The 12,516-nt window shown below is 40.9% G+C and overlaps 1 protein-coding gene across 1 annotated transcript in view; it reads right to left on the bottom strand.

The window, feature by feature from the left end:
- Window positions 1-12,516, bottom strand: part of LOC136884742 (dystrophin) — a 267,166-nt gene that overhangs the window by 135,650 nt on the left and 119,000 nt on the right. Inside the window, exon 4 of the mRNA XM_067157032.2 lies at window positions 9,781-9,947. Within this exon, the coding sequence (XP_067013133.2) occupies window positions 9,781-9,947 (167 nt within the window). The remainder of the gene's footprint in view (window positions 1-9,780; window positions 9,948-12,516) is intronic.

The following is a 12,516-nucleotide window of genomic DNA, read 5'->3' as shown; positions in this document are numbered from 1 at the left end:
GGCCCGACTTCGATTTCCGCGGCTCTGCGAGGAACGGGGTCCACTCAGCCTCGGGAGGCCAACTGAGTAGAAGGTGTTCGATTCCCACCTCAGCCATCCTCGAAGTAGTTTTTCGTGGTTTCCCACTTCTTCTCCAGGCGAGTGCCGGGATGGTACCTAACTTAAGGCTACGGCCGCTTCCTTCCCTCTTCCTTGTCTATCCCTTCCGATCTTCCCATCCCTCTAGTTGCTTTACGTCGCACCGACACAGACAGGTCTTATGGCGACGATGGGACAGGAAAGGGCTAGGAGTGGGAAGGAAGCGGTACAGCCCCAGCATTCGCCTGGTGTGAAAATGGGAAACCACGGAAAACCATCTTCAGGGCTGCCGACAGTGGGGTTCGAACCTACTATCTCCCGAATACTGGATACTGGCCGCACTTAAGCGACTGCAGCTATCGAGCTCGGTCCCATCCCTCCTCAAGGCTCCTGTTCAGCATAGCGGGTGAGGCCACCTGGGCGAGGTACTGGTCCTCCTCCCCAGTTACATCCCTGACCAAATGTCTCACGCTCCAGAACACTGCCGTTGAGGCGATCCATCGCTGTGACCGAGGAAAAAAGCAACCCTGGAGAGTAAACTGATTAAATAATAATAATAATAATAATAATAATAATAATAATAATAATAGAAACGAATGGGTGGAGATAGGCTGACTAAAAATATCTTTCACTTTTTAATTTAAAACCTTGGTTTGGTTTAGAAATACCAAAGAAGGCCTTCAAATGCTATAAATCAAACCGGAAGACGCCTTTGACAGAGATCTCTTAAAAAGGAAAAGAAAATGGTGACGAAGGGGATAAACGGAGACGAACACCCTACAAGAAGACATGGTGTCCCTTGGACAGAGGAACACATAAAAAAATGTGGGAATTCTGGGCTCGATGATGTTATTTGCTTTACGCTCCACTAACTACTTTTACGGTTTATGGAGCTGCCGGAATTTAGTCTCACAGGAGTTCTGTTACGTACCAGTAAATCTACCGACACGAGGCTGACGTATTTGAGCAACTTCAAATACCACCGGACTGAGCCTCAATTGTGTGAGCCATTCAGCCCGGCAGGCCAAATTCTGGGCTCAAATTAAAGCAGCATTCACAGCCAAATATAGCGGCCCCGTCGAATAAATAATAATAATAATAATAATAATAATAATAATAATAATAATAATAATAATAATAATAATAATAATAATAATAATAATAATAAAAATACCATCTAAGCAGTTTCTGATTGGATAAATTAACAACAATATGACTACTTGAGTAAATCCTCCGTGGCTCAGGTGGCAGCGCGCCGGCGTTTCACCACGGATTCCGTAGTTCAAATCCCGGTAACTCCATGTGAGATTTGTGCTGGACAAAGGGGAGGCGGGACAGGTTTCTCCCCGGGTACTCCGGTTTTCCCTATCATCTTTCATTTCAGCAACACTCTCCAATATCATTTCATTTAATCTGTCAGTCATTAATCATTACCCCAGAGGAGTGCGAGAGGCTTTGGCAGCCGGCACAATTCCTATCCTCGCCGCTAGATGGGGCTTCATTCATTCCATTCCTGACCCGGTCGAATGACTGGAAACAGGTTGTGGATTTTCATTTTCATGGCCACTCGACTCATCACATTTCCTTTCCCTGCTATTTATTTGAGCTTCTGTTTATCCGCTTCTATCATTATTTGGCCAACAGAAACAAGTTTTTTTGAACAAATATATACTTTACATCAAAAAGAAAAAGGGGGAAGAAAAGAAGAATTATAGCCACTTAGAAGACACGAAAGATCTCTCTCAAGCCGGTAGTTCTTAAAGGATTGTTGTTCTGTATATCACGGTACTCGCTACAAATCTCGACCCAAGACACACAGCAGGAAACACCTTCGGGCAGAACACGCCAACTCTACACATTTCCAGAGGCTTCACGGCCCCCGCTTTGCTGACCAGTTTTAGAGACGCTGGGATAAACTTGCAGAGGGGGCCTTGATTTCTTTCCAATAAAATGTTAAAGCATAAGATTTCAAAACCTCCAACAATAAAATTATCCATTTGAAATCAAATTTCTAATGAATCTTATGTTTCAATAAGTCGTGGAAATAATTCGTAATCGTAAATTTTATCCACTACACGGGGAAAGTGAAGAATTATGGATATATTTTTGGGCTTAGAAAAAAAGAGAGGCTTTGGTTCTTTCCCATTTAGTAGCCTCTTACGACATGCAAGGAGAGATAAAGAATTCCAATAAATCGAAGGAAAAATGTGTGTATCCACAAAAAAAAAAAAAAAAAAAATGGTACGGCTCATGAATTGTGAGAAAATGAACGTTATTTTACACCTCGTAAATATATTATTATTAGCTGATGCTTGCTGATGATGATGCTTGTTGTTTTAAGGGGCCTAACATCGAACGTCATCGGCCCATTATTATTATTAGCAGCCAGAAGAGCCTCCGTGAGTCAGGCAGCAACGCGCCCCCCTCTCACCTCTGGGTAACGTGGTTCAAATCTCGGTCACTCCATGTGAGATTTGTGCTGGACAAAGCGGAGGTGGGACAGAGTTTCTCCGGGTGCTCCGGTTTTCCCTGTAAACTTTCAATCCAGCGACAGTCTCCAATGCTATTTTATTTCATCTGTCAGTCATTAATCATTGCCCTAGAAGAGTGCAACAGGCTTCGGCAACCGGCACAATTCCTATCCCCGCCGCAAGAGGGGGGCTTCATTCATTCCGTTCCTGATGCGGTCGAATGACTGGAAACAGGTTGTGGATTATTATTATTATTATTATTATTATTATTATTATTATTATTATTATTATTATTATTATTATTATTATTAGCCAGCCATGAGGTGTAGAGGTAGCAAACCTCTCTTTTATTCCATGGGCTTGGGTTCGTTTCCCGGTCAGTACAAGGATATTAATTCTGGATTGAGGAGTAGAAACGGGTTCAATTGATACGAGATTTTCTCAAGCTCTTACAAGAAGAAAGCGCACAGTGAGGAGATGACGCTACTGACCAAGTGTACATAGACGAACACTGGTTGCCATGGTTACAGTGTTGTCGGGGAACTGATGACTCCAATTTCAGATAGAGTGGTGGTGATGGTGGGGATTGTTGTTTTAAGAGAAAGTACAACTAGGCTACCGTCCTCTATTAACACTAATCAGAGGGAAAAAAGTGGGAAAGGTCCGACACTTCGAAAAATGAAGGCATCGGCCAAAGGAAGACAAATGCCGCGAAAGGCTTGAAAATGAAAGACTCGCTATGATTTGCAAATCTAATACAGTCGGGGTCGGAAAAGAACAAGAGTTGACCAAGGGAGGTCGGATGGGACAGATGAAAGTAAGGAGTCTGGCACAAGTAAGTGGTGGCAGTGGCAGGACTTAGCTAAGGGCCCCGTGGTTTCAGATTTTTCTTTTTAACTATTTGCTTTACATCACACCGACATCATCTTATGGCGACGATGGGATAGGAAAGGCCTAGGAGTGGGAAGGAAGTGGCCGTGGCTTTAATTAAGGTTCAGCCCCAACTTTTGCCTGGTGTGAAAATGGGAAACTAGGAAAACCATCCTCAGGGCTGCCGACAGTGGGATTCGAACCCATCATCTCCCGAATGTAAGTTGATAGCTACGAGACCCAAACCGCGCAGCCACTTGCTGGATTCAAGGATCTTAATTATGGACTGAGAAGTAGAACAGGGTTAACTCTATACGAGATTTTCTCCGGCCTTTAGTTACAGCAAGAAAGCCGCACAGTGAGAAGATGACGCTACTGACCTATAGTCGCGGCCACCAAATGATGCGGGTCAGAGAATTTACGCTATTGCCAAGGTTATGTAGCAAATGGCGAACAAATGTCTAACTGAACACAATATTTCGGAGCGCCAGGCAGTTTGTTCTCTCTGAAGCTCCTGATGTTACCTTATAAAATGTCTAAAAATAAATTCTACTGAAAGCTTCAGAAAAGACAGCTGATTTCAGTGGTATAATTATTTTCCACATAAACCAATTAAAATAGTTATTAAGACTAAAAACTTGAACAAGTACATTTAAATCATGTACTGAAATTTGTTTCTTCAGCCAATAAAATGTCGTCTGTGGAAAAAATGTTGTGAAATTTACCAAAAAGATACGCTAAAATCGGGAGAAAGAATAATCGGGAGGCGGGAAAAAAATGTCGAAAATTGGGGGTCTCCCGCCTAAATCGGGAAAGTTGGCAGGTATGCTTCACTCCTTGGTTTCTTTATCTCGTGTGATTTTGGAGATATTTAATTTTTATTTTATTTTATTTTACTGTTTGCATTTCTCGGGTTGGCCATCCTGACAAATAAGACGCGTAATAGCTGTGAGAAATATTATGTTCTGTTGACTTGAGCTGCTCATTTCTGTAAATTTTTCTTCTGTATCATACAGAGAATTTTATGAAATTGCTAAGAATGACAAAAAAACCTGTTAAGAGCACCTCAGAGAAATGAAAATATATTGAAATTACTGTAAAAAACTGGTATGAATGTAAGTTTAGTCACACCGACAGAGGCAGGTCTTACGGTGACGATGGGATAGAAAGGGGCTAGGATTGGAGTCGGCCGTGGTCTTAAGACAGGCTACAGCTTCAGCATATGCCTGGTGTAAAATGGGAAATCACGGGAAACCATCTTCCAAATACAAGCTCATAACTACATGACCCGAACCGCGCGGCCAGCTTGCTCGATACTCTAAGTTTCACTCTGTGTATACATTTTAAGGCATGAATTAATAAAGTGCACTCTGCTATCAACATAATAATAAGCATGCCATTTTGAAACGAAGTTTGTAACTTGGAGAATACGAGTTTGTTGATTTCTCGATCGCACACCTGTCCCGTATTTTGATTTCAGGTATCTGACAAGCCTGACTGATTGCTACACGGGGTGCTAATGAACTTGGCTTTAGCTAACATTAGTGGAAATGCACCACAGTGCATATATTGAATTTGTTTTTTTAACATAGCCACACACGTAGCAATACAAATCTGGTAAACTTATGCAACCTCTGGACTCCAGAAGGTCCACTGTCATTGCAAATAAAGAAACAAATGAAAATATTCGGGTCTGCGTGAACAATAATGAGAAACAATGAAAGCAATTCTCCATGAACGCTGTTCTGTGAAAAATAAAACTTTGTCGGCATCTTCAAACTCTGACGTGATAGAGAAAAATTGTTTTCAGATTTGAAATCAGCATGAAAAACTGCACCGGAAACAGTAAACATGATGTCAGATATCTACCTCTTGTTACTGGAAAGCGTGATCAATTACCAGTTGAAAATTGAACGTCTGGTACTGTGAACAAATCTGATTAAACAGATCTGAGACGAATTTCTTTCACGAGGTCCACAATTCCTTAAAAACGGTTCTGTCATGCGCTTGATTGCCTGGTGATTTATCGACTGCTTCTGAAATATACATCATGCATCCTTCTCCTTCTTTCCCAATGTGTCCACACGATTCACATCCATATATTGCCAGGTTTATTTGCAAATTCTTGGAACTCGGTTATTCTTTCCACAGTCTCCTTACTTTTTTTTCCATTGCCACACTAGATCTTCATTTCACTTCCTCAAATAACGAGGGGCTATTTTTAAAATGAACGAGACAAATGCTTGGTTTGGAGGCTACCTAGGAGCAGCAGCTGGGACTATCCATCAGTCTGTAATGTTTAACTTACAGCCCCCCTGTGTACTCCACATATCCATCACATAATGATAAACAATTTGCGAGGTGATCAGTAAACCACAGGGTATGTTGACTAGGGACAGCAAAACACTCATCTGTAATGCTGTACATTTTCTGTATAAGCATACAGTGTACAGGGTGAAACGAAACTCAACGGAAAAACTTCACGAATAACTTTCTTATACATAAGTCTTTTCCGGTTTCACCAAGAGATGGCGCCAGCGAACAGTACGCAGCGTATGAATTTGACACATACGTCAGTTTGTTCGTCTGACATTAACCTACCAACACAGACAAGTTGAGTCCGCCAAACACTGGCGTCTGTGTTGTATTGTTCAGTGATCATGTTGACGTCTGTGCCTGAAAAAGAACATTTGCGGCACGCATTGCTTTTATTATTTAATCAAAAGAAAAAGGCTGTGGAAAGTCATCGTTTGCTGGTAGAAACATATGAACACGCTCCATCGATTAGAACACGTGAGACATGATTTCGACAATTCAATGAGAAAGACAGTGCACGCGCTGGTAGACCACAAAAGTGCGAAGACGAGCAATTGTAGGCGAAACTGTTAATGCACAACGCTGTCACCAACAAATGATTAATTTAAATCACGCATTGATCGGAAGACGGCCGGATAGGGCCAGAAGACATGGCAAAGTGATTTTGTCACACGACAATGCGCCGTCTCACACAGCAAAACCAGTGAAAGACAACTTTGGATGCGCCATCCTTCCACAGCCGCCGTACTCTCCCGACCTCGCACCATCTGACTATCACCTCTCCGCATCAATGGGGCACGCGCTCGCAGAGCAGCACTTCAGCAATTTCGAAGAAGTTGGAAAATGGCTCGACGAATGGTTTGCCGCAAAATACAAGCAGTTTTCTGGCATGGTACTCATAACTTACCTGAAAGATGGGCGAAGTGTGTAGAAGCCGATGGCCAATATTTTGAATAAACAAAATATGAACTTGTGTTGAAAACTACGTGTTTTCTTTACCACAAAAACGGGCAAAAACTTATGCATACACCTGGTACAGGATGGTCGGAAACAATGTGAACCGAATATATGAGCGTTAGAGGGTTGGTCATGCTGATAAATAATTTGAAAAGTAATTCAATATTTGGCACCATTATCATTTTCTTTAAACATATGGGAATCTGGTCGGAACGCAGCCGAAGCTCGCAGACGGTATACGGAGGAGTTACCAAATAGCCAGCTGCCTTCTATACACGTATTTCGCCGGAGAGAATTGGAATTAAGAGCTGGTGAATCGTTCAAGGCACATACCACGTTCAGGGAATTTTGGTGTAGTAAAATGACTGCTATTGTTTTCATATCCGAAATATAGCACGTAGTGGCACTCCTTCGTAAACCAGCGATTAGGCACTCCGTTAAACAATGATGGATGCGGGACACTTATGAGTAGAAAGTAAGGGGATATATATTGCAGTGAAACCTCGATATAACGATACCGCAGAAACAGAAATAAGTTTATAAGAGTTACCGTTATAAAGGGATTTAGAAGGACCTCGTCCACTTTTCCTCTGATTCATGTTAAGAGAGGAAGGTTACCCAGTTGTACTTCTTCTTAAAACAAGAACAACCGGGCGAGTTGGCCGTGTGGTTAGGAGCGCGCAGGTGAGCTTGCATCCGGGAGATAGTGGGTTCGAATCCCACTGTCAGCAGCCCTGAATATGGTTTTTCGTGGTTTCCCATTTTCGCACCAGGCAAATGCTGGGGCTGTACCTTAATTAAGGCTAGGGCCGCTTCCTTCCCGCTCCTAGCCTTTTCCTGTCCCATCGTTGCCGTAAGACCTTTCTGTGTCGGTGCAACGTAAAGCAACTTGCAAAAGAAATGTCCTCTTGACATCTTCATATTGTGATCTTTCCTACTTTTAAAGACACCACTCAAACTTATTCTTCTATGTAACACTGTCTGACCATCCATCCATACCTTGACTGAGTAGTTGATTTATGAATGACGGTCAATTCCCTTGACAGTTCACGCCGTAGCTGTGGAATGTTATGTAAGGTCTCTAGTGACACACTCAATGTCACCAGACAAAATTAAATTAACTCAGCCATGGAAACTGTCCAGTAGAATTTCGATAGCTTAAGTCATACGTTTATTAATTTTACTATCAACACTGGAGTGGCCATTATTCTAAATGAAAGGATGAACAAGTTACTATGCTCGGGACTCTCCGAGCAGATGCATGTAAGAAATTGTGTCTTGAACAACCTTCTACGCTGAGACAGGAGAAGGTCCTGCAAGATTCATAGCAGGTTGTTTCCAGGTCATAGGCTGGGATCGTGAGAAATGGGGGGAGGGGGCCATATAATCCCACAGTCGACCAAGCGAGAGCTCGCAATCGATATATAAACACAGCGTGGAGTCTCAGGTGCAGTACACAGCGGCAAAATTATAAATCTGTGAATAATAGCGCCAGGGATATACAGGGTTGTGCAGGTGGCAATGGGCAGATATCAATGAACTGCCCTCTTGGGAGTAACATTTGCTGTGCAACAGAGCTTAAACGTGTAGCCGAACTGTTGAAGTTGGGTCCTGTCAGATGTGGGGGTCGCAGATCCTCCTTGGTGATACTTCAAGGGACAATGAGGTTGATTTTACTCTTGTTACAGCAGGCTGATATCAAAAAAGTGGATGCGAGTCAGTGTGAATGGTTTACATTTTTTGATATTATCTGTCATTAGCTGTCATGAGTATTCTACATCTGGGCAATCTAAATATGTAGGTGGAGACTTACACTTAATAACAAAAAAACCCCACGTTTCCCTATGCGAAAATAAATTGATCATAAATATGTTTCCCGGTCATGGGTATCTTAAACAACAGTTGCTAATTTCAGATGGCAACCCGCCATAAGACATAGCCTGCTCGGTAGCTAGGTAACACTGTTTGACCATCCACCCATACCTTACATCACTGTCTGCACGGTTGCTATGGTTACACTTCCCTCACAGATTTCGTCGCGTCATGTTACACAAATATTTCGGATGATTCCCAGCCATAAGACATGTTTATGTCAAAAATTAAGCAATTTTCTCAATTGTGCCGAAAGTTGAAGTGCTAAAGGGCCCGGAAAAGTTTCAAATTGTGAGTCTTGGATAGTTCTATCAAATTAAAAAAACTAATTTCGAAAACCGGCCTAAATGCAGTTTTGGAAAACAGCCTAAAATCACTTGTTTCTTTACTCGTTTTCTTTTTTAATTAAAATCCTAGCCAAATTAATTTATTTACATAATTATTTCTGTAATGTGTTCCTTGATTGAATACCCTCAGCCGTTTTAATTTTTTTTGAAAAAAATCCACACCGAATGTAGTTATAAAGGCTTAAGTGAAACTCTTCATTGACTCACATTAGCACTCGCACTGGTAGAAAAAGACAAACTGCTAATCTAGTCGACCGAATAACGATGATTATGAAAAGTAATGCAAATTTTGGGAATGAATAAAGAATATATTCTCATACTTTATTATATTTTATTTACCTAAAATTCATAGCTCATATCCCTAGGATGTTTTGAACATTGACTTGCTTGTCTGAAGGGATAGAATTGTGGATTTTTGCTTGGATAGGCGATGGAGCAATTGCAACACGATTTAGAACATTATCTATGGGAACAAACTTGAGACGCCTGTAATAATCCGATTAGAGGTATAAAACGTGAAGCAGCGGCCACTTACTTTAAATTCGTAGTGATTGGCCGGGCCGTGTAATCGTACATTTCTATAGGTACGCTTGTGAGATAATACAAAGGAAAACGAATGCGCATCTGCGCGAATCTCGATAAAATCCAACTGGCGGGTCATTGTGATTTGCTTCTATCAGTATATCCCCGATCTCCATCTTTAGACCTATGACAATTATATCTTACTACTCGATTTAATACCATGACAAAAATTGTAAACATGAGAGGTCCTAACACAGATCCTTGTGGTATTCCACTATTCAGACCATTACATCATTAGGCTAATGTTCTTTTACAATGGAAATGTTTTGTGATTTAAGGACACTTACCGCTAGGCTGTCGTCCAATTTGCGCTGCCATTGGTCAGAACGATCAATCAGAGCATTCCACTTCTCCGATAGCTTGTTCACCTCTCTCCGGATGCTACGAGTTAGTTCCCGGGCCTGCTCTTCGGCACTACGGTAGCCTCGACAATCGCCATCAAGTTCGCGTCCAGCTGAAATCACAAAAGAGAAAAATCATGATTTATACATACTAAACAGTCACTCAGTTTCTTTCTACTTAATAAATACACAAAGAAATACACACATATATTACATGCAGACAAATTTTCTGCAATGCCGACTACATGGTTTCATAACGTATTCAGTTGGAGAATGAAGTGGGAAAGGGAGAATTGTTAATTGTAGAATGTACAGACTAGCGAATCCACTTATGCCTCCTCATATAGTAGAGTAGGTTTCTAACATCGGTAACCGTTCGCATATCACAGCAGCCCGTAGTGCCTACGCGAAAAATAAATTAGCCAGACTTTTATTTTATGTTTAAAATTCGAACAGATCTGTAAATGTTACAGCGATGTCATCATTCTTATAGTTATATTTTCGGTAGAAATATTACTCCAAATATCACAGTCAAATATGTTACAATATGTGAACCGTCCCACAGCACTGCGAGAGAAGTGGTAAATTTTCTTCAATGGGAGGATTTACGCAGAGTAGAGACGGAAAAATATTGAACAAATTCAATTTCCTCTCAGTTACAATTCAGCCGAGGCAGTGATAAAAAACCGGAAGGAGAGAAATGTTACAAACAGCGATCTTAATACACAGAATACATATTCGAATTCCTCAAACCTTGTATATTGACTCCATTATTATGAAACTCTTGTCGGCAAGGAATGTCTTCAGGGAATTGAAAATTCCACGCATATTCGACATATAATCCACAAGGATGAACTGGGAAGCACATTGCAGACAAAAATGTTCCAGTTAGTTGTTATCTGTTTAAAGTACGTTCTCACATTATATGTTTATCCGACAAAATTAATCAAGACTTAGACCACCCATTAGAGTACAGGTCTAACTTCAAGAAGAGTAAAACAGAAATGTCGAAACTGACACCCACGGAGTCTTCATAGCAATAAATAAAAAAAATATTTTTACAATTTGCTTTACGTCACATTCAACATAAATAAATAAATAAATAAATAAATAAATAAATAAATAAATAAATAAATAAATAAATAAATAAATAAATAAATAAATAAAATAATGATGGCGTTCGACCTCCGACGAGGCCTGGTGCGGACCTTTCGAACAGACGCCCATGGCGACCCGTGCGTCTTTAATTTATTTCAAGAGAGGGCTGGCATAGTATCCTTAAATACTACATCGTTAAATTTTGAACTGCAAAATCAATTACATGAACATATCGGTTAATATCACCACAAAAGTGTTTCGCGGATTTCGTAGCTGTTCATTCTATTTCTGCAGTGTAGACAAAGTATTTCGCGGCGGATCTTTCCTCTAAATAAAGTAACCCACCACATAATACCCTAGCACTGCAGTAAATCATCTCATTGCCTAACACCAGCTGCTAGGCGAGAGACCTTCGATTATCGATATCTCGTCTCCAAGTGCAGTGGTGTGTCGATAGTATCGGCGCGGGATGCCCCGGCTCCCATAATAGCGGACCTGTCAAGGTAAAATACGGCCACCATTATCTCCATATAGCGCTGCTCTCTGTGTGTGTTTCGAGTCATTTCCGTCCTTGATTTCCATAGAAACCATATCCGGGCGGGTCTTGATTCAAACTGAGAATAACAAAAAGAGAAAACATATTTCATAAATATATATAATATGGGTTTTGTATTGGGTTCCGTGAACAGGAGGCGTAAACAGTGTCTTGTCAGGTGCCGTGTTTGTTATTTAAAATACGGAGAGGGGTTAATGGTTTCTTTTTTTGTAGAAAAGCAAATTGGATTCCTTTCTTTGAGTTCTTATTCTTTGAAGCACAATATGCGTATTTGTTATGAAAATATCCATGGCATGTTTATTTCTTCTATATACACTTAGCAGAGTATCATAGTAATGATTCTGATTTTTTAGTGTTTTCGTGTGGGTGGTATATACAAAATACCACCTTGTCAGTCTGTGTCATTTTAAACCAATATATGCTAAAGATTAGGAATATGTTGAGTTTTAGTATCATTTGACGTTAGTGAACATTACATGCAATGATGAATTTGATTTAATTTGATTCAAAATAGCCAACGGCCGTGAGATCTCCGAAGTTAAACAACATTGGGCGTGGTCAAGATTTGGATGGGTTGCCACGTGCTGTGAATAAGATTCACGCATTGTGAAGAAGATTCAATAAAAGCTGTGACTGTAACTGATTTAATTATTTAATTAATTCACAGTCACTGACAAGGTCTACACAAAAACATGTTTATTTTAAGTAAATTTTATAACCTGTTAAGCAGTGATGATAAGTTGCATTTTGGAAAACAAAGTAGGCCTATACTTCGTCCTAGCGGCAACCCTATAATTAGAGAAGTTCTTTCTTTCTTTCTTTCTTTCTTTCTTTCTTTCTTAATCTGCTTACCCTCCAGGGTCGAGTTTTCCATCGGACTCAGCGAGGGATCCCATCTCTACTGCCTAAAGTGCACTGTCCTGGAGCTTCAGACATCGGGTCGGGGGATAAAGCTGGGGAGGATGACCAGTACCAGTTCACCTGCTATGCTGAAGAGGGGCCTTAAGGGGGGATGGAAATATTGGAAG

This window comes from Anabrus simplex, chromosome 13 (assembly GCF_040414725.1).
Source record: "Anabrus simplex isolate iqAnaSimp1 chromosome 13, ASM4041472v1, whole genome shotgun sequence".
Classification (NCBI taxonomy): Eukaryota; Metazoa; Arthropoda; class Insecta; order Orthoptera; family Tettigoniidae; genus Anabrus; species Anabrus simplex.
This window is presented reverse-complemented; position numbering and strand designations above follow the sequence as displayed.